This window comes from Vipera berus (genome assembly GCF_964194415.1).
Source record: "Vipera berus genome assembly, chromosome: 11".
Lineage (NCBI taxonomy): Eukaryota > Metazoa > Chordata > Lepidosauria > Squamata > Viperidae > Vipera > Vipera berus.
In genome coordinates this window covers 9,742,147-9,764,460 of record NC_138214.1, presented here as the reverse complement: position 1 = coordinate 9,764,460, position 22,314 = coordinate 9,742,147, and the positions used below count along the sequence as shown (strand labels likewise).

At 46.6% G+C, this 22,314-nt stretch overlaps 2 protein-coding genes across 4 annotated transcripts; both read left to right on the top strand.

Moving 5' to 3' along the window:
- The first annotated feature begins 1,703 nt into the window (after positions 1-1,703).
- LOC308673232 (40-kDa huntingtin-associated protein-like) lies at positions 1,704-3,734 on the top strand. Its single transcript, XM_081336776.1, has one exon. It carries the CDS (start codon positions 1,792-1,794, stop codon positions 2,845-2,847), a length of 1,056 nt encoding a protein of 351 aa, XP_081192902.1. The 5' UTR covers positions 1,704-1,791; the 3' UTR covers positions 2,848-3,734.
- Positions 3,735-5,565: 1,831 nt separating this feature from the next.
- On the top strand, positions 5,566-21,526 carry DKC1 (dyskerin pseudouridine synthase 1). Of its 3 annotated transcripts, none has more exons than XM_081336838.1 (15): positions 5,566-5,657; positions 7,063-7,121; positions 8,530-8,616; positions 8,919-9,010; positions 9,719-9,903; positions 10,028-10,092; positions 10,438-10,564; positions 10,914-11,044; positions 12,771-12,914; positions 13,979-14,099; positions 15,994-16,112; positions 16,915-17,021; positions 17,359-17,428; positions 18,505-18,663; positions 20,475-21,526. In XM_081336838.1, exons 1-15 carry the CDS (start codon positions 5,642-5,644, stop codon positions 20,544-20,546), a joined length of 1,554 nt encoding a protein of 517 aa, XP_081192964.1. In that variant the 5' UTR covers positions 5,566-5,641; the 3' UTR covers positions 20,547-21,526. The 3 variants fall into 3 exon arrangements, 2 of the variants coding, with proteins under 2 accessions (XP_081192964.1, XP_081192963.1); XM_081336837.1 differs by lacking the exon at positions 5,566-5,657 and adding an exon at positions 6,231-6,339; XR_014027618.1 differs by lacking the exons at positions 5,566-5,657; positions 20,475-21,526 and adding an exon at positions 6,231-6,339 and having other exon boundaries at positions 17,359-17,521; positions 18,505-18,608.
- The last annotated feature ends 788 nt before the right edge of the window (positions 21,527-22,314 follow it).

The following is a 22,314-nucleotide window of genomic DNA, read 5'->3' as shown; positions in this document are numbered from 1 at the left end:
TTTTCAAAATGCATTTTAGCCCTGTTTATTGCACAAAAGTGCGTATAGTCAAGGCTATGGTCTTCCCATTTGCAATGTATGGCTGTGAAAGTTGGCCCATAAGAAAGGCTGAGCGCCAAAGTATTGAGGCCTTTGGACTACTGTATGGTGCTGGAAAACACTCCTGCAAGTCTCTTGGACTGCAAGGCGATCAGACCGGTCAGTCCTAGAGGAGATCAATCCTGAGTGCTCTTTAGAAGGCCAGATCCTGAAGCTAAAACTCAAATACTTTGGCCACCTAATGAGAAGGAAGGACTCAATGGAGAAGAGCCTAATGCTGGGAAAGATCGAGGGCAATAGAAGAAGGGGACGACAGAGAATGAGGTGGCTGGATGGAGTCACTGAAGCAGTCGGCGTGAGCTTAAATGGACTCCAGAAGGTGGTAGAGGACAGGAAGGCCTGGAGGAACATTGTCTATGGGGTTGCGATGGGTTGGACAAGACTTCGCAACTAACAACAAAATTGCATAGGAAGAGCCATAAAACCAAGGACTGCTTTGTAAATCTGCCCCAAAACATTTTAAAATATTGGAACAAGCAGCATGTAACTTCCTATCCCTTCTCAGCCTAGAAAGAGGATATTCAATGCACTGGACGATTCCCACAATTCAGGACACTGGGCTCATACAAAATTGTGTCGTTCATCATGATGCAAAAACCTGGGTTTCGTTGGAACGACACAAATAACACAAATCTGTCTTACCAGCCATGTCATTAGGACAGGTCAAGGGAAATTATTTGAACAGGCACAACCCCATTATACACACCCCAACGACGAATGTTTTATTAAACCAGAGTTAGGCTTCTGCAGGGACCAGGCACCTTATGCCACCGTTTGCAAAAACATGGTTTTCATTGCAAAGCATGTGGTTTGAACCCAAGCCAAATGGGGTTTACTTAACAAACCAGGGTTCGTGCGTGAATTATGCAGCCACTTGGCATTAAGGAGAAGCTTCCTAACAGTGAGGACAATCAACCAGTGGAGCGGCTGGTCTTCAGAGGTTGTGGAGGCTCCATCGCTGGAAGCTTTTAAGAAGGGATTGGACAGCCACTTGTCTGAAACGGTACAGGATCTCCTGTTTGAGCAGGGGCTGGACTAGATGTCCTCCAGGGTCCCTTCCAGCCCTATTCTGATTGGTTGATTGAATTAATTTATGCCTCAACTCGCTGGACTAGATGTCCTCCAGGGTCCCTTCCAGCCCTATTCTGATTGGTTGATCGAATTAATTTATGCCTCAACTCGCTGGACTAGATGTCCTCCAGGGTCCCTTCCAGCCCTATTCTGATTGGTTGATCGAATTAATTTATGCCTCAACTCGCTGGACTAGATGTCCTCCAGGGTCCCTTCCAGCTCTCTTCTGATTGGTTGATTGAATTAATTTATGCCTCAACTCGCTGGACTAGATGTCCTCCAGGGTCCCTTCCAGCCCTATTCTGATTGGTTGATCGAATTAATTTATGCCTCAACTCGCTGGACTAGATGTCCTCCAGGGTCCCTTCCAGCTCTCTTCTGATTGGTTGATCGAATTAATTTATGCCTCAACTCGCCCAGAAGTTCTGCAGCCACGCCCCCTGAGCCAATAGAGCCGTCCCCAACCCCCCCCCCATTTAGATCAGCCAATCAGCTGCTCGTGCAGGCCATATTTTTTTTTCTTTTCCCCCGCCCTCTTCTCCCTTCTCCCCACATCCGGGCCGTTTCCCCAGCAACGCGGAGGCGTCACTTCCGGCGCAGTCCTCCGAGAGGGAAGGCGCCATGCTCTCGGTGCCGGGCAGCGGGGCCGGCTCGTCTTCGGGCTTCGGCTCGGGCGAGGCGGCTTCGGGCGGCGGCGGCGGCGGCGGCGACTTCCTGACGCGCTACCGGCTGGTGTCGTCCAAGCTGCGCAAGCGCTTCCTGCGCAAGCCGAACGTGTCGGAGGCGTCGGAGCAGTTCGCGGCGCTGGCGCGGGAGCTGCGCGCCCAGGAGAGCCTGCCCTACGCGGCCTGGTGCCAGCTGGCGGTGGCGCGCTGCGCCCAGAGCCTGGGCCACCCGGCGGGCGAGGCGGCGGCGCTGGCCGAGGCGGCGCGGCTCTGGCTGCGCCACGAGCGCGAGCTGCGCCTGCGGCAGGGCGCCGGGCTGGGCCTCTGCGAGCACCTGCCGGCCGCCCACGGCTGCGTGGCCTTCGCCGCCCGCCTCCACGTCGAGCTGGGCCAGCCGGCGCTGGCGGCCGGCTTGTGGCTGGAGCTGGGCAACGAGCTGCGCTCCGCCGGCGAGCCGGGCCAAGCCGTGCCGGCCTTCCTGCGAGCCGCCGACCTGCTGGCCGCCGCCCACCTGCCCCTGGAGGCGCTGCACGGCCTGCGCGACGTGGCCTCCTGCCTGCTGCTCGGCCGCGACTACGACGGCGCCCTGGCGGTGCTCACGCAGGCCCAGCAGCTGGCCCAGGCAGGAGGAGGAGGAGGAGGCGGCGGCGCAGCCCCGTCCGACGCTTCTTCCGCCTCGCTGCCCGGCGCTTTCCTGGACCAGCTGCTCGCCTGCGAGGTCACCCGCGTGCTGCTCCTGCTCCTGCTGCAGCCGCCGCCGTCCAAGCTGCTGCCCGAACACGCTCAGACCCTGGAGAAGTACTCTTGGGAGGCCCTGGATGCCTCCTCGGGCTACGTTCCGCCCGAGCTTTTCCTGCTGCTCCAGTCGGCCGTGATGGCCTGCCAGGAGAAGGACTTGGACTCGCTGAAGGTTTTGCAGAAGGAGCTGTGGCCGCTGCTCACGGCGGAGCAGAACAACCTGCTGCACTTGGTGGTGCAGGAGATGATCAGCCCCTCCGGTCAGGGGTTCTGACTGTCGGGGCTCCTGGGGGCAGGTTTTTCTGAATGCTCCGTCCAGGGGTCGGTCTTGTGGGAAGAGTGGAAGAACTTGGGCAAAAGGTCACGCGAGAGGTCTGCGTAGTCGGCAGGAAGGAGGTGAAGTTTGCAATGGTGTTCACAGGATGAAGTGAGGACACTTATGGACCCAGTATGTTGGATTACCTACACACTCTTTGCTGTGCCAGAAGGAGTTTTGTTCCAACGTTCCTGGTTCTTTCTACCTTGTTGCTTGGACTTAAATTATGAGCTTGGGAGAACTGCACATGTTGTTTGCTGTTGGCCTCTGTTTTATTTTGCGGCTTCTTAGAATTCTTCCTTCATCCACAGGCCCCGAGTGATAGGACATTTGCAATGTTGGCTTGAGAAGTGATCAGAACGTTGTTTTCATTGAGATGATGGAAAGCTTTACACCATTTTGATATATTGTCTTCTACTCAGCACTGTGCTTCTGATGGAAGCTACATTAAAATCCAACATGGATGACCTGAACAACAATTGGGGAGAGTTGAAGGAGTTTCAAAATATTTCTGTATTTGAACCCACAACTAAGCTGTGTTCTCAGGGTTCTGTACTGGATTCATTTCTGCCTTGAAATAATCTGAATGTTTACCTTGCCTGAGTCTTAGCTTGTGTAATTTAATTTGGAACTGACATGAGTTTTTTAAAAAATAAATTGGGTTTCTTAATAAGGATGTGGGAAAGTCTGATTTTTTAAAAGTAACCTTTTCCCTGAAGGTATATTCAATTTTAAATACGTACTGTTAATTTTGAACAAGTGCCCCTTTATGTTATTAGAGTAAAAAGAGACATGTTGCTGCAGCATTAAAAACCTTGCCAGATGTATTTTTGCAATTATTTCCCATCATAATTAAAGCATTCAGTAACTGCATTCAAACGAACATGCAACAGCGTGTTGCTAGCGTATGTGCTTGTTTGATTTGGGCTTAATCTATGTGACATGCAATTGTGACCTGTTCAACAAACCACAAATTAGGTAAAATGCTGGCATACTATATTTTAATAATGTATCAATTTGACCTCATGTCTGTTGTAGGAGGAACATTGAAGTCACCAAGCGCTTGGCTTGGTATTGGAGATTTGTAATAATTAACTATCCTTACAGAAGAATGCAAAGTGGTCTTCTAATAATTAATGGGCATGTCTTACAATGTTTTGAAAGAAGACAGCGCAAAGGTCAGCTTGGTCCCCTGCCACTGAAAACATCCCAGTCCTACTTGCTTTCACTTTGTGAGCTAAAACTCATTGCAGGACAAAGAGGGTTTTCCCAACCGATGTCAGTCTGCAGGGTGCTGCCTCCTGTACCATCTAGTCTTAAGTACCAGTATAACATATTCTCAAGGGAAGCTGATTCACCTTCAGTAGCCTCCCTTGCAAGGCACACATTTACTGCCTATATAGGCCAAGGAATGGTGGACTGTCTCATGCCTACAAAACAAAATCACTTCATTCCTGGGGCTCTCAAAGTTCCCTCATAAGCAATGAAGAAAGCAAAACTGCCCCCCCCAACCTGCTGCTTTGTTGCTTCTGTTTCAATTAGATTTAACAGGGAGGGGGCGAGCCGGAGTTAGAGAGCCATCAGTCAGGTTGCAAATAAGGTCAGTCCAGTAAGGTATTTCTCAAATTTGAAAACATTCAGACGTGTGGATTTCAATTGGCAGAATTCCCCAGTTAGCATTCTTTGGTTTGCAACATTTGTATGCTGGTGGGTTTCCTACTTGGGTGAGGAGTTGGACTAGAGATGACCTACAAGATCCTATTCTATTCTATTCTATTATTCCTATTCTATTCTATTCTATTCTATTCTATTCTATTCTATTCTATTCTATTCTATTCTATTCTATTCTATTCTATTCTATTCTATTCTATTCTATTCCTTATAGACCTGCAATTATATATAACCTGCAATTATATATAACCTGCAATTAGTGCAGGTTCGCATCCCACCAGGCTCAAGGTTGACTCAGCCTTCCATCCTTCCGAGGTAGGTAAAATGAGGACCCAGATTGTTGGGGGCAATTAAGCTGACTTTGTAATAATGCCGCTTGGGGTGTGTGTGAAAGCCCTAATAAGCAGGCATATACATAGAATGAAGGCTACTGCTAAGCTTGTAAGCCGCCCTGAGTCTTCGGAGAAGGGCGGGATATAAATGGGATTAAAATAAATAAAAAAAATAAAACTTATCCCTTATCCTTTATTCTCTGTTCTGTTCCCTGTTTTCTATTCTATTCTATTCTATTCTATTCTATTCTATTCTATTCTATTCTATTCTATTCTGTTCTGTTCTGTTCTGTTCTGTTCTGTTCTGTTCTGTTCTATTCTATTCTATTCTATTCTATTCTATTCTATTCTATTCCATTCCATATTTTCTGTTCTGTTCTGTTCTGTTCTATTCTATTCTATTCTATTCTATTCTATTCTATTCTATTCTATTCTATTCTATTCTATTCTATTCTATTCTATTCTATTCTATTCTATTCTATTCTATTCTATTCTATTCTTTCAACTTGACCCGCAAACGAGCAGTGTGGGTCAGTCTCCTCTTCGTTAGTCTATGCGTTGTTATTTCCCCCGCCCCCCACTGGCCGTTGAAAGGTATTCTCAATGATGCTTCGAGCTCCGCCCCTGCGGCGCGCTGCTTGCCGGGATTGGAGACGGAAGTGGGCGGAGAGTCCGCTTCCGGTCCCAGCGAGGTGGCGGGATAGCGCAGGAGCGCGCGTGAGTCCGAAGCAGCGCGTGGCGCAGGCAAAATGGCGGACGGGACAGGTGGGTGAGAGAGGCGCGTCCCGGGTCGGGTTTGCACCCTCCGAGTCTGGGGCTGCGAGGAGGGGAGAGCCATACCGGGGCTCACACGCTGCTGACGATGCGGCGTCCCTTTTCTCCTAGATCCGACGACCCTGTTTCTGAAAGGCCCGTGAAGGGGAAGCACGTGCTTCTCGGGTGCACGGGGAAAGGCACTCTGTGCATGCACAGAAGTCCTTAAGGGCAGGGGTTGCGGGGGGAGGGTGCACTGCTGGGATACCGGGGCTCCGGAGCGGGAGCAGGAAGAGTTGCAGATGGTTGCAGAAACTTCGCAACCGGGCTTTGGAGAATTGGGGTCCCCAAGGGGGTGGTGGTGTCTCCTGTTCTTCGGGGTGGGAGCCCGAATTTCCCCTTGCAGGGCCCCGGGGCTGCCCTGGCACCAACGTTTCCAAAGGGAATTTAATGCTGGGTCGTATCATCATCATTTTATTGTATTCTGTTTTACTGGAGTATTATTCTATTATTTTACTTCTATTTCCAATTATTTTCTTTTATTCTATCCATCCGTATCTATCCGTCTGTTTGTCTGTTTCATGGCAGCAAACATTTCTAATGCTCTGGCCTCCTGTTTTTCCCAACAACAGCCCTGTGAGGTGGGCTGGGCTGAAAGAAAGTGACTGGCCTAAAGTCACCCACCCTAATGCATGTATGACCGTGTTTGGATGAATGCTTTGCAAATGCTTCCCTGCTTGTAGTACTCATTATACCCTGCTTTTGAACACGTTTAATATTAAGTTGCATGGTTGTGTCTAATGTGAGTTGCCTGCTGTGTGTTGTAATCTTGTTGGTGTTGTCCCAAAGAATTAGAGGCTGATGGAAGGGCGGGGGGGGGGGGGAACGGAGACACGTGTTTGGTCCTGGTAGGCCATTTTGGAAGATAAGGCAGGCGGTGTGGTGGGCAGCCTTCTTTACATTGCAATCCACCAAGTTGTGTTGATGCTGAACATTTCACTGAAAATATACTTATCCTGTCCTTATATATTTATAAAGAGTGTGAAATGAAGAACCTTCTCTAAAGTATATGTTTCCAAAGTTTTCCATCCTTTTTGAACCCTGAACATCTGGTTATGAGACGGTTGGAAGTTCTTGTTAAAATAGAAAGGCGTGTTGGATATGTTTGCCGCCTTAAGATATATATAAAAATAATAAAGTTGGCACACAAAAAGTATCAATATTTCTTATTTTTGTACCAGCCTCATTCATCCAGCTTTTGTCTGCTCTATTAAAATAATGTGTAAACACCATCAGCATTAATCAAACTACTAAAGCTTAGTTTTGGTAGACTAATAATCAACAGCATTGCCAGATTTGTTTCTGTCTAAGTTGGCAACATGTGCTAACTTTTCTTTTTTTGCTTATATCACTGTAGATTCAGTTTCTAAGAAACACAAGAAGAAAAAGAAGTCTTTGGCAGATGAAGATGTTGCAGTGAGTTGGCCAACGATTATAGTTTGTCAATTTATATAGCAAGCTGTTTTAATCCTCAGTTATAACCATGAGTGTTCCCAATTAAAAGTACAGCTTAACTTGCATTTAGTGGATTATTGCTGCTTTATCAACCTCACAACACAAAGGTCAGCACTTCTATAATATCATTATCCACAGGTCCCATTTTTGGTTTTCTGATTTTCTCACGTGTTCATAATGTGTATATGAGAATGTATCCTGAGAAAGAATTTGTTGCTACAAGTAGCCCTCAACTATTGAGCCCAACATTTCTGTCACTAGGCAAGGAGGTTGGTAGGTGACCTTTGCCCAATTCTACAACCTTTTTTTTGCCACAGTGGTTGAATGAAACACTGAGGTCGTTAAGTGAATCATACGGTCATTAAGCGAATCTTGCTTCCGCCATTGACTTTGCTTGTCAGAGGCCACCTGGCAAGGTCACAAATGGTAATTCCAGGATTGCAGGGTAGTGCAACTATCATAACTACAGGCCAATTGCCAAGTCCCCAAATTTTGATCACGTGACTCCAGGGATGCTGCAACAGTGTGAAAAACAGTCATAAGTCACTTTTTTTAGTGCCATTGTAACTTCAAACGGTCATTAAACAAATGGTTATAAGTCAAGGACTTGTACTAAGTTCTGTTCTGCTAGGCAATAGCTTATTTTTAAAAGTGCTCTCTGAAGCACAGTGAAAGAAGTTTGATGATCTGAGTGTTTTGTTGTTAGTTGTGAAGTCGTGTCCGACCCATCGTGACCCCATGGACAACGTTCTTCCAGTCCTTCCCGTTGTCTACCATCTTCTGGAGTCCCTTTAGGCTCATGCTTGCTGCTTCAGTGACTCCATCCAGCCACCTCCTTCTCTGTCATCCCCTTCTTCTCTTGCCCTCAATCTTTCCCAGCATTAGGCTCTTCTCCAGTGAGTCCTTCCTTCTCATTAGGTCTGAGTGTTAGCTAATGTTTTTTCCGTTTCTAGTTTAAGCAAAAGGAAAGTCTTCCTAGAATCAAAGTCAATTCCTGACTCCCATGATAAGTCTTTGTGGTTTTCTTGGCAACTGTTTAGAAATGGCTTGCCTACCTTTTTCTGGGATGGTTTTTGATTTCCTGCTTTAGCCTGCAGGCATGGAATTCCAGCTGTGGTTCCTGCATAGCTCTTTAGCCCCACAAGATGGTGCTATCGTCTTCGGAATTTAGAATGTGCCACAGCTTCCACATTTCCTTATTGAAAGCTGTTCTCTTAAGTCATTAATGAATAATGTGTTACTGGCACGTGGTGTTTCATCTCTTTTGGAGAGAGGCATTTTGTCTTAAAGCCAATCTTAGCTTCAAGAGAAGTTCCCACGTTCTTGTTCACAATCCCAGTTATTCATATACTAATTCAATTGTTTTTAGGATATACAACACACAGAAGAATTCCTTATCAAGCCTGAATCAAGAGTGCCACAGCTGGATACATCACAATGGCCTTTGCTTCTCAAAGTAAGATAGTTTTACCAATGAAATAGGTCGATTTAATGCCAGTATTTTTATGTAAATATGAGATACTTTACAATAAAAAAACAATCTCTCCTACTAAAGAGAGTAAATTTCAGGTATTGCTGTCTTTATGGAGCTGATGGTGCATATTATGCTGCAAGGGAGTTTATGTAAAGGGGAGATAGCTTCAAGGCAATTTGCTGAGGCTTTTCACCAAGTGAGATCAGATGTATAACATCCATTAAACAATTTTGGTTGTAAACTATAAACTGAATATAATTTTGCTTTGCTTTGGGGTTTTGTAGAATTTTGACAAGCTAAACGTGAGGACTGCACACTACACCCCTCTTCCTTCTGGCTGCAACCCCTTAAAAAGAGAAATTTCTGAGTATGTAAGGTAAGATTATGGTACACAGTGTAAGTCCATCACCCACAAAGTTGCTTCTACAACTTTTGCAATGGAATTTCCGAATCACGAAGGGTTATTATTCTTGAGTTTTCAGTGCACTGATTTATAAGCGTGAGTCTCTCTAACAATTATCCAGTACTGGCATTTTTTTAAATTAACACTTGGCTGTTTAGCAGAGGGTAACCCATCCACTGTTGTGGCACATAATGTGTAGTAAATCATCTAGAGAATGTTGTTGTTAGCTGCGAAGTTGTGTCCGACCCATCGCGACCCCATGGACAAGGTTCCTCCAGGAACGTTTACTAGTTGCCAAATCAAAAACAAAAAGGGAACATAGTTGAATATTTTAAAGATAAATGTTCATTGTGGCTTAAAGTTAAATGTTCATCGTGGCTTAAAATCTCTCTGAGGGAGGTGGGGACGCCTTCAAATCAAACTTGGCTCCTGGCCTAGATGACTCCCTGCAGTTTTCTTGGCAAGATTCCAGAAACGGTTTGCCATTGCCGCATTCCTAGAGCTGGGAGACTGGGATTGGCCCAAGGTCACCCATCTGGCTTCTTGCCTCAGGTGACACTAGAAGCCGTAGTCTCCCAGTTGGTAGCCTTTGAACACGTCGCTAAGTTGATTTTTTTTTTCACCTGTAAAGCTTCTCAGTTAAGTCATTTCCGTCAATCTGACCGCTGATTTTTGTCCTAGGACGGGCTTCATCAATCTGGATAAGCCTTCCAACCCATCTTCCCATGAGGTTGTGGCCTGGATCCGCCGCATTCTCCGTGTCGAGAAGACAGGGCACAGCGGCACCTTGGACCCCAAGGTTACTGGGTGCCTGATTGTGTGCATTGAGCGAGCAACACGTTTGGTCAAGTCTCAGCAAAGTGCAGGTAGGTCTTTTGTCTCTAATAGGAAAGAAAAAGTGCGCTGCTGCATACTAAAAAGCCTTCAGCCTCACGGTGGAACAATAAAATTCAAGTGGCCGCTCCTCACTACTCTTCTGTCATCTTCCAGGCAAAGAGTATGTGGGAATCGTTCGGCTGCACAATGCAATCGAGAGTGAAATCCAACTTTCGAGGGTAAGTTTTGGCCAGTCTGGAAATGATAACTTTCCCTTTTACGTCTAGCTGTGAACGGAAGCGTTAGTTGCACCAGCAAACCGCATTTTGAACTTAGAACGGTTGGTGACTGTAGAACTGAAAGGTTAGAACAGTGCTGAGAATGTAGCTCTAGTTTTTTTTTTTGTTTTTTTTTGGATGGGTGTTTCAATATCCGCCGGGTTAAATAACCAGCCCGGCCATAATTGGATCTTCCTCGTTTTGATGTTTCCCTTGAATCGGTTGAGGCGGGGTGTAACTGAAATTCCTCCCGTCTTTGCTTCTGAGCTGCTTGACATAATATTTCATTTTTCTTTCTTTCTGTAGGCAATAGAAACTCTGACAGGTGCCCTCTTTCAGAGGCCCCCCCTCATTGCTGCAGTGAAGAGGCAGCTAAGAGTTCGAACCATTTATGAAAGCAAACTGGTCGAATACGATCCAGAAAAAAGACTGGGTAACGACACCTTTTTATTCCCAGACAGGGAGGGGGGAGGGTTGGCCCTTTTGGGATTGGGCTAAAAATAGAAGTCACACTCCTATCCCTCCTGCAGCTTCTCTTTCCCTTCAGCTCAGCCTTCGAAATCTGCTTTTTCAGTAGCTTTGCTGTCGTCCCTCCCGCCGTTTGCATGTTCTGAGCCAAATGATGTGTAGAAAGTGACGACATAGCCCATCGGGCAGAGATGACGTTTCATCTATCACCCAATCCTGATGGCTTGGACGGGAAAGAGTCACTGCTCAGATCCTTACCGACAACGTGCTTGCCTTCTCTTTGGCATCAGCTTTTCTTCTTTCTCCCTTTCCAGGTATCTTCTGGGTGAGCTGCGAAGCCGGAACCTACATCCGAACGCTTTGCGTGCATCTGGGCTTGTTGCTGGGCGTCGGCGGTCAAATGCAGGAGCTCCGGCGGGTGCGGTCTGGGGTCATGGGAGAGAAGGTAGGTCAAAGGGAGGTGGACCTTCCAAGCATGTGTGGCTTTAGCGACCCAAAGGGTTGAGTCCAGTTCAGGGTTCTCTTCCCTGTTCTGGTAATTAAGCTTTGGGACAGTAAATAGTTGGGAGACGTTGGGGTAGGAAGCTTCGTTTTTCTGCCAGGCGCCTCTGCCAGCCCACAATATTAGGGATCATCCAAGTGAGATGAACGATGTGGTGTCCCAGACTGTAAATGCTTCGACGTCACCCGTGAAGGAGCCCAACCGCCCATGGGTTAATTCTACAGATGACTCATCCTCAGTCGCTATGGGGGAAAACAAAACTTTACTCTTGTTTTGGGAGGGTGCACAGGTAACAAGGGAGACGGTTTGACCTTGTAGTTAGGACACCAGACTAGGAAGCAGGAGACTGTTGAGTTCTAGTCCCATCTTAGCCGTGAAAAGCTGGCTGGGTGACCTTGGGCAAGTCACGGTCTCTCAGCCCAACTCATCCTATAGCAGCGATGGCGAACCTTTTACAGACCAAGTGCCCCCCAACTGCAGCCCAAAACCCACTTATGTATCGTTGGGTGCCGGGGGCGTGGCCCATTGGGTGGGCGGGGCTGCGGTGGTAACGGCAGACAAGGTGGGACTAAAAAGTTCAATCAATTCCAAATTTGCGAGATCTTTTTTTTCCCCCGCAAGAAGTTGAGATTGATTGATTGAACCTTCCCCCCCCCCCACGGCGGCGGAGGCCTAAAGTGAAAAAGTTTTATAAAACCCAGCTGAAGGCCTAGGACTGGGGCAAAGGCCCGGGTGCCCACAGAGAGGGCTCTGCGTGCCACCTTTGGCACCCACGCCATAGGTTCGCCACCACGGTCCTATAGGGTTGTTGGGGGGGAAAAAAGAGGAGGAGGAAATTGCGTTCGGTATGTTCACTGCCCTGAGTTACTTGTAAAAACAATAAAGCGGAAATTAAATGAACAAAACTGCCAGCTTCTATGGAGTGATGATACCTAGAAAGGATTTTTGCAGAGTTCTGGGGAGAAACGTTTGTCCTGAAAAGCTGAGGAGTCTTTTGTCTTGACTATTGAAAGAGGAGGTGTAAATTTTGTTACCTAGAGCTGTAGTGGCTCCTAAGGGGCACAAAGAATTGTCATTTGCTGGGTTTGCACCAATGCTCAGATAAGTCCCTTAGTTCCCCATGTGACTGAATGAGGCGATAGAAATAATTGTTCTTCCCCGATGCTTTTAATGCAGCTCTGGCTTGCCTTTGGGAGTGCCTGTACTGCAAGGACTTAAAATGCAGAAAAGTGTGACAATTGGTCAGAACAGATTCAGGATCCAGCTTGGGGGGGGGGGACAAAATCTTTATTGCTGACTGAAAACCCCTTATGGGCTTTTTTGCACAAAACAAAAAGACACTTAGGACAAAACAAAAAGACACTTAGGATTTACGGTTTTGATAATTAGATAGGATAGCTGACAAGAAAGTCACAATGTGACTTTAGAGAAAGAAGTAAATGTAATTATAACTGCTGCAAACAACATTGGAAGTCACTGCATTTTTCCCCCCTCTATTTTTCTCCTACTTTTTCAACTTTCTGGTTTTTTTCTCTCTCTCTTAGTTATTTTAGTTTGTATCAGTTTTTTTTTACCTTTGTTTTTAAAACTTTCAATAATATGCGTGCATGTTAGTGTTACGTACCTCTGTCTGGAAAGGTTCCGACTTTAAAAAGAGATCTGCTTCTAGGACCACATGGTGACCATGCACGATGTGCTGGATGCTCAGTGGCAGTATGACCACAATAAGGACGAGAGTTACCTCCGGAGGGTAATCTTCCCCTTGGAGAAGTTGTTGGTTTCACACAAGAGGCTTGTTATGAAAGATAGCGCGGTAAGTGCTCTCTGTTTACACCAGGGGTGTCAAACTCAATTTCATTGAGGGCCGCATCAGCATTGCGGTTGCCCTCAAGGGGCCGGCTGGGTGGGCGTGGCTAGAGTGCATGTGGCCTACTGGGTGGGCGTGGCCAGCTCGACATCGTTGGCATCAAGGGTGCCTACGGGGGCCTGGGCAGGAGTGGGACAGATCTGAGGGTCTCTGGCAGAAGGAGGGTCTCTGGGCCAGGGCCAAGGCAGTGGGGGCCGTTCCCTCACTGTTTCCAGGATGGCTTCGCGGGCCGGATCCGGCCCCCGGGCCTTGTGTTTGACATGTCTGGTTTACACTGATGGCGTTGCTCTAGAACTGTAGTCACTCTGGCCGAGGCTGGTCTTTCTTGCCCAGGGGGTTGCTTAAAAAAAATCAGCAAGAGGAGGCAGTTGTTTGTAGGCTGCTGTAACCTTGTACACGAAACAGCACGATGTAAATCCAGTGGATAAATAATTTGTGCCTGGGATTGCTTCTGGGCCAGAGATGGAATCAGTATATTTTTTTATTTTATTTTATTTTTTTATAGACGGGCTAGTTTATTTATTTATTTTATTTATTTATTTGATTTGTATACTGCCCTTCTCCCTAAGGACTCAGGGCGGTGAACAGTGACATAAATAACAGAATGCACAAATACAGATATTGAAAACAAATTAAACCCTAGTTTAGTTTCCCGAGTCGGGTCAATTAAAATCTGAAATAAGTTCAAACCTGTTTATGCAAATTATGCCATTTTAGGGAAGCTGAAAATTCTTCGTGCTGTGGCAGGCCTTTTCTTCGAAGGGGCCCTGTTCATTTTCTCGGAACGTAATACGGCAAAACCGTTCAGCGTTTTCAGGAACGAAAAGCACTGCCGAATTAATTTGAGGCAAGATTGAACGTCGTAGCTTTTGTACGTTGCTACTTGTGCGCAAGGTTCACCGCTGTGAAAGGCAGCGGGGTTGTGTGTTTTGCACGAGTTTGGAAAGCCAGAGGAGCAGTTCCGGCTGAAATGTGGAATTCCCTACTGACAGCCATTGCTTTTTGTTCAGGTGAATGCAATTTGCTACGGTGCAAAGATCATGCTTCCTGGATTACTGCGGTATGACGACGGGATTGAAGTCAACCAGGAAATAGTGGTGATCACCACAAAAGGAGAGGCTATCTGCATAGGTAAGAATGGGGGGGGGGAGTTTGTTTTTTGCAGTTGCTCTTTTATATAAATATTTTATTGATTTTCTTTTTGCAACCAAGCGCTCAGTAAACGACAGTTTTTTTGCAGTTGCTCTTCTGATGACGTTTTCCTATGAGTTTCTTTTTTTGCTACTAGAATAACATTATGGGCAGTATCCTACAAGACTTGTTAGCAGTGCAAATCACAGACCAATTACAGGGAGCAAGTGACAAATAATTGCTTTATTGTGGGGTTTAGATTGCTTTATTTCTTTTACGATATGTTACTTAGACTGTTCCCTGGTAGAAAAGTAATTTACATCTCTAAAAAGTATATTAACTTTAGAGAGCCAGTTTGGTTGGGTGGTTAAGGCATCAGGCTAGAAAATGGGCGAATAGGAGTTCTAGTCCTGCCTTAGGCACAAAGCCAGTTGGATGATCTTGGGCCAGCCACACACACACTGCCCTAGGAGAGAGGCAATGGCAAACAACTTCGGAAAAACCATGCCAAGAAAACTGCAGGAAATTGTCCTGGCAATCTCCAAGAACTGGGCATGATAGAATGGGGTGGGGGTGGAAATCTCGTGTTTGCCTGCTTTTGGATATAAAAGTGCAACCACAGAGATCACTTAAAATGATGCTATAAATTTTACTTTGCTAGGCATTTGTTCTGGACAAAGGAAATGTGTTTCTGGTGCCGTGGCATGATGGGGAAATTTACAGGACTTATGGATGGTGAAGAGATGCATTTCCTGTAGATCAGAAATGAGATTCTTTTTTTTTCTTTTTTTTTTAATCCCATTTATATCCTGCCCTTCTCCGAAGACTCAGGGCGGCTTACAATCTAAAGCACAAATCAATGTGTTTAGCAATAGCCTTCATTCTATGTATATGCCTGCTTATTAGGGCTTTCGCCCCCCCCCCCCCAAGCGGCATTATTACAAAGTCAGCTTAATTGCCCCCAACAATCTGGGTCCTCATTTTACCTACCTCGGAAGGATGGAAGGCTGAGTCAACCTTGAGCCTGGTGGGACTCGAACCTGCACTAATTGCAGGCAGCTGGTGTTACTTAAGGAGGCCTTAGCCCACTGCTCCACCAAGGCTCTTTCCCTCCCCCTCCCCTCTTGATTCTCACAAGACACATGTCCCTACAACCGTGGCCCTACTTTGCGTGTCCTTGCTCATCTTTGAAACATGTCCTCGGCATCCACCTAAATTTGCTCTCAGGGCTGTATGTGAAATGATGATGACGTTTATCCATTCTCTGAGTGCAGCTCGCTCTGCCCTTCCTGTCGCGTTGAGGCTTCAGTTCTGCAGCCTCAACGTTCCGCGGCTTCTAAACATTGTCCAGACTTCCAGTGTTCTACTGAAAGTTGCGGGGATGTTTGGCTGGCTGCTGACTGGAACTGGGCAGAGGAAGCAGAGCCAGACCCCTTTCCTCTGGGGCCTGACTCGACAAAGAAGAATGAAGCTGTCTGATCACATTTTGCTCTGATACGCCTTTCTACAATGAGAAATCCTAAGTGCAGAAATGCAGAAATAATAATAACAATAAATACTCCTGCACAGCTTGGGGATTTTTCTTGGCACAATCTCTTCCTTCGCACTTGTGTGCCTTGGTGTGTTTCCCCCGTGAAAATTCAGAAGGGAAAAAAATCCCTGCTTTCTAGAGACAGAATCATTTCAAGATAGGACACCAGGAAGAAAGGGTGTCATAAGACAACCTTAGGGAAAGAATTTTGGTATGTCTGCTCAGCGAGTTCAAGCAGAGAATTAAAACGGCTTGGGATTTGCTAAGCCCAAATTGATGGCGTTTGCAGAGGTAACTCCCGAGGTTGTGTGAAGAGAGTTTTGCTGAGGAATACTCAGCTTTTCTTCCTCCGTTTTCTTCCAGCTATTGCTTTGATGACAACGGCGGTGATCTCTACCTGTGATCATGGAGTTGTAGCAAAGATCAAGCGTGTGATCATGGAAAGAGACACCTATCCTCGCAAGTGGGGGCTTGGTCCGAAAGTAAGTTTTGGGGAGCCTTTGGCTACTTGCCTTGGAAGGATTCTGAAGACTGCGAGGTCCTTAGTGCTCTCTAAACATGGTTGTTTTCTTGCTGAGTTAAATCATCCAGCCTCAGATGATGATGGTGTTTGTTACTTAGTCCGGTAATAAAATATCTGCAAGAAAAGAGCTGAGCTCAGAGAGCACCAGGACCCCATAGTTCAACATGAGCCACAAATATCCTCTTTTATTGGATTGTAAAGACAAAACAGTTTTGGTCCTGTGTAGCAATGCTGTCTAACAGAGCCACAGAAGTGTCCAGATATAAGGGACCCACTGGGTCATCCACTTTCCAGGTCTTTAGAGATGTACTTGAGGGTGCTGGCATCCTCAGGATTTGCTCTCTTTCCCCCTCCCCCCCGGACTTTTAACAGACATTTCCTTTTTTTAAAAATTTTGAATGCTCTTAAGCGTGACTCAGTTCGAGTAGCAAGCCCAGGTGCTAAATCTTTCTGGCGAGCCAAATGATGTTTAAAATAGCTTGATGAGCGCTCTGTGCAAAGATGACACCCATCTATCACCCAAGACTGATGGCTCTCCACCATAGACCGGGCATGCCAGAGTGGGAGGTTTCAGCTCCCATATAAGCCACCCTGCCCCCTTTTTGACATCCCTTTTATCTGTAGGAGCTCACCGCCTTCAAACGGGGCAGCCAACGGGATGGCAGTTTGGTTTCTGTTTCAGAGCGTGGGACATTTATTGCACGGCGTTCCCAGACAAAGGCCATGCAGAATTTCACCAAGGTGCTCTCGTTTCTCCCCAGGCTTCTCAGAAGAAGATGATGATCAAGCAAGGATTATTGGACGCTCGCGGCAAGCCTAATGAGAAAACTCCACAAGCTTGGAAAAACGACTATGTGGATTATAATAGGTAACGGCTGTGCGTCGGTATTAAGACACGCTGGTTTCTCTGGCCGATGAACTCAGTCGCAATGGGAAGGAGCTGCGGATGGACAGCGTCCTCTTTGCGTTGGGTTAGCAGGCAGTTATCCCTTTTTGGCCTGCCCTCCGTGGCTCTGGAGGGAGTCAGCCTGCTACATGAATCCAGGAAAGCTGTTCTCTGGCTCTCTGCCCGTGGGGGTCTGTGCCAGCCATTCCAGACATCACTTTTTTCCCTTCAGGAGGGTAAAAATGGGGCAGAGCAGGGAAGACGGTCCCTTCGTGTTGCTGAAGGGAAAAAGCAAATTAAAACGCCCGCTTCTTCACAGGGTTTCGGTAAAGAAGGAAGAGAAGACGGAGCCAGAAGAGGTTCAGGAGCCCCCAGAGAAGATGCCCAAGGTTGGTTGACTGCAAAGCTCCGTACAGCAAGCCCTCAACCTAGCAGCACGCCGGAGCCCGACATTTCTGTTAACCAAGCGAGACAGTTATTAAGTGAGAGGGGTTTGGGTTGTTGTTGTTTTGCCCCATTTTGTGACCTTTTCGTGCCATCGGTGTGAAGTGGATCGTTGCAGCAGTTCAGTTATTAACCTGGTTGCTAAGTGAAATCTGGCTTCCCCGTTGACTTTGTCCGTCAAAAGGTCGCCAAGGGGGGGGAATCCCCTGACACACACACACACACACACACACACACACATACGGGACGTTGCAACCGTCCATAAATAATGAGCCGGTTGCCAAGTGTCCTGCGTTTTGAACACGTGACCAAGGGGATGGTCCCAAGTCACTTTTTTCAGTCCCGTTGTAGCTTCGGACAGTCTTTAAATGAAAACGTAAGTCGAGGACTATCTGTATCAGCATCTTGTCTTTTTGTGGAAAGAGAGTAGCCCTTTTAGTTTTGTTACCAAGTTGAAAGCGAAGGCTTCTAAAAGAGCGATGAGTGCAGGGCCATTCCCATTCTGGCTTTCATACATTTCTGGTTATCTGTACAAATGCTGCTGCTGTCTTATCCCCCGTGTGATTTTGGCGATGGGGAGAGCAATCAACATAGCTGCCAACTGATCTCTTGATCTTCAAGTCTCCTCTGACTGTCTCGAATTTCTTGCTGGTGAATCGATGGCTCCCCGTTTTCTTCCCCAAGCCAGAGGAAGCCTAAAACAGTGCAATTTGCATCTCTGGCAAATTGTTTTTAAGCACGAAATGTCCTCGCTTCGAGCATTTGGTAATGCGCTGAGCTTTGAGCAGCTGTTCTTTTGAGCTTGAAGCAAAAGACTCAAAACTGCTTTGCGTCCAGATCAGCTTGAAACCAAATGTTTTGCAAAGCTTCAGTTCCATTTTAAAAAAAAAGGAGAGAGAGAAGATTCCAGAATACATAGATCACAAACGCTTTCTGTTTCTAAAAGACCAAAAGGCAGCAACTTAGCTGCGAAATAGGCTGCCCTGCCCACAAAGCTTCTAATGTTGTCTTCCCTTCTCAGAAAAAAAGGAAAATTGAGAGCGATGGTGATCAAGAACCGGTAGCTCTCTCTGTCCCGTCCTCTCCAGAGGAGCAAGCAGAGACGAAGAAGAAGAAGAAGAAAAAGAAAGAAAAGAGGAAAATGGAGTCTGCAGAGAGCAGCGGAGAGCTAGTTGAAATGGTAGGCGCCTAGTAATCTGTTGCCATAATTTTGGCGATCTCTTGGGCCACGCGGTTCAAAGAGCAGCATCCTGGTTTTCACGTAACGCGGGTGTGTTAATTTCCGTGTGCCTGTTGGTGAATATTTATTTATTTATTATTTTAATTCCATTTATATCCCACCCTTCTCCGAAGACTCAGGGCGGCTTACAAGCTTAGCAGTAGCCTTCATTCTATGTATATGCCTGCTTATTAGGGCTTTCACACACACCCCCAAGCGGCATTATTACAAAGTCAGCTTAATTGCCCCCAACAATCTGGGTCCTCATTTTACCTACCTCGGAAGGATGGAAGGCTGAGTCAACCTTGAGCCTGGTGGGATGCGAACCTGCACTAATTGCAGGCAGCTGGTGTTACTTAAGGAGGCATTAGCCCACTGCTCCAGCAAGGCTCTTATTTCAGCCGTTGAAATATTTCAGCCGTTGAAAATTTAATAAGTCTGATCGCACGATACGTTTAATCGGGCCGAAGCAAATTAGAGGCAGTCCTCAAATTATGGCGGTAAGGCAGGTTGCCCAGCATAGTTGTAACTCTTGGTGGCTCTAAATCAGGTCGCCTACATGACAGACCCCATTTTAGAACTTTTTTGTTTGTTTGCATTGGTGGTTTAGTGAACAAATAGATTGCTCTGGGCATGTTTTTTTCCAAAAACTGTAAAGGCTGGGTTTTGCCAAAATATTGTGAAATACAAACCTGCTGTAAATGCTGCCTGGTTGCTAAAGCGACCATCAAGCATTTTGAATCCAGGGTTCTGAGTATCGCCAAGGAGGTCTGTCGGAACTTCAAACAGTCACTAAATGAGCGGTCATAAATCAAAGACTACCTGTTCAGCATTTTCATACCACCTTGGTAAATTTTTTTGTGGTTTAGTTAGCCTGATGTGCAAATGCCAGAAAGGTGGAAAAGAGAACGGTTCTATAACCTGCTTAAAAACTGTTCTGTACCAGCCTGCTACTGGCCCTGCAGCAAAAGCAGGGACGACCCCTTTACAAACGGCAATAGGCTGGAATAAAGCCTGCCAAATTTATTCACATAAAACAAGAGCAAGACAAGACACCAACCATAAAACACGAGCTAAGAAGCAGGAACAATCCAAGCGGTTGCCTTCAGCAAACCAGCCCTCCCACACAGTCCCCTTATATAGAGTTCAGGGCGTGGCTTCTCTGTGCCTCCTTCCGAGGAGCCCCATTGCCTTCCTCTGTTTACTCCTAATTGACTGCCTCCTGCGTCGGGCGTCCTTGAACAGGGCCAGCTGTGGGTCATCTTCATCCACGCTGTCAGGCTCACACAGCTGGGTCTCCACCAGGTGGGAGGGGCCTGGCTGGGGGCTCTGCGGAGCCTCAAAGCCATCATCAGCAAGTTCTTCAACACCCCCCTCCTCCTCCTCCTCTGAGTCATCCGACCCAACTGCCGAACCCACAGGCTGACCCTGAATCACAACAAAAACGGCTGCAAATGTGGTGGGGTCTGACAGATTTTACCTGGGACGGGCCCATTCACACGAGTAAGGCATGCGTATCCAGAGCAGCATCGGATATATCCAGCAATAAAAGGGAGGCACAACAATTACACAATGTTGTTGTTTTTTTTTAAATTGCTGTGCCGGACTAAAAACCTTACATGATACACTTTCAAATTCCTTTAGTTGGCATTCGTGGGAACTAAATCTTCTTGGAAACAACATTGGAATCTTTGGGTTCTCCAAAAAAGAGTGACAGGAATTCGGGTCTTTTTTTTTTTTTGAGCTCTTCTCTTCTCTCCTCCCCCCCCCAGGTCAGTGATCTGAGCGTGAAAAAGAAGAAGAAGAAGAAGAAACGAGAAGAAGTGGAGGAGAGTTCGGAATAACTGCTCACTGCCATCCCAAGCCAGCAGACTGGACCAGCTTGGGAAGGAAAAAAACAAAAGGTCTTTGCAGATAAGAAAAAAGCAGACTGGAACAGCGTGAAGAGGCGTGTGCTGATTGCTGTGCAAATTATTTGTGGGGTGGCCAAGTGTGGCACCCCGTCTCTGTCCTGTTCTAAGGATAGTTTCAGATAATTGAGGCAGCAGTTTCGTTTCCTGGTCCTCGGGACTTTCAGAGTGCTACCTGGGAGATGTGATACTCTGGTCTCCACACTGTTAGCAACCCTCTTCTTGTGCCTGTCAGCCAAAAAGAGCTGCTGAAGGTTGGTGAAGGTTAAGAGGAGAAAGCAGTAAGCCTGAAATTGTCAGATGCTTCATTTTGCTTTTTCTGGGTGGGTGGATTTTTCTCCCCCTACTTGCCTTGATTCCCTTAAGAACTAAGTCTAGACCAAGGGTAGGCAACCTTGGCTCTTTTGTGACTCGTGGACTTCAACTCCCAGAATTCCTGAGCCAGCATGGGGAAACTATAGCCCCTTCATGACTCGTGGACTTCAACTCCCAGAATTCCTGAGCCAGCCACGCTGAGGAGAAAGGGAGAGGTTTCCAAGCTGAGCCGTGCTGGCTCAGGAATTCTGGGAGTTGAAGTCCACGGGTCACAAAAGAGCCAAGGTTGCCTACCCCTGCCCTCTAGACCTTTCCCACTCGGGTCTAAAGCTTTTGTTATTCAAAGGGGAAATCTGTTTCCACGAGAAAGGGGGGGCAGCAACCGTCTGGCCTATTTTGAGAACAGAATTTATTTTTCCTCCATGTTTCCTCCCTTCCCAAACAGTCCCCAGAAGAGGGTTGCAAATCAATCTCTGTGCTCGCCATTGCAGTAGAGAGACATATTCAGCAGGATGAGCTAGTCCGGTCTTATCCTGTTCTCCCTTTCTAGGCAGAATAATCAATTCTACTTTTTCTAATTAAAAGTTTACATATCTTGATTTCGAATCGGCTTTCTTTGGCTGGACTGCAAACAGTTGACCTCTTGACGTAAGAGAGGCCAGGAGGGATTGGTACTAGTTTCCTGATTGCCGTTCTCAGAGTATAGTGTTAATTCTCAAATTACGGAGCCTGGAATTTCCATCATAAGTTGAAACACCCACAACCTAATTTTACCATTTTTTTTTTACATTTGGTGGTTAAAGAAACGCTACAGTTGTTAAGCGAGTCAATATATTTCTGTGGGCTGTTTTTTTGGCAGAAAAGATCGGTTTTTAGCACGCGCGCAAAATGTGTCACGTAACTATGGAACGCTACAACTGGTTAGAAAGGTGAGCCGGTTGCTAAGCACCCAAAATGAAGTCATGTGGCTGCAAGAGGACTGTTGAAACGCCAGAAGCCAGGTCATCAGTACCTTTTTTGGGGGGGGGGGGCAGAGATCTGTTGTAACTTCGAACCGTCGCCAAGCAACTGGTCATTAGGTAAGGGCTGACTTTATTTCATCAGCAAGATTCATTGTATTCCTATCGCTGAGAAGAGAGTGGTAATATTGCCATAGTTTTCATGATGTAATGAATTCAGCGTGCCGCCTGGGGATTCTGGGAGTTGAAGTCCACCATCTTAAATTGCTGGTTGAACTAATTGCAATGTGCCTTAACCAAGAGGAACTATTCTCCCAACTTTTTCAGAAGTTGGATTAGCATCCCTTGGACTCCGCAAGCTGCGTCAGATAACATTTCATCAGCTTTCGACCGTTTCTTGCCATTTAATAAAATTGGTCAGTCCGTTA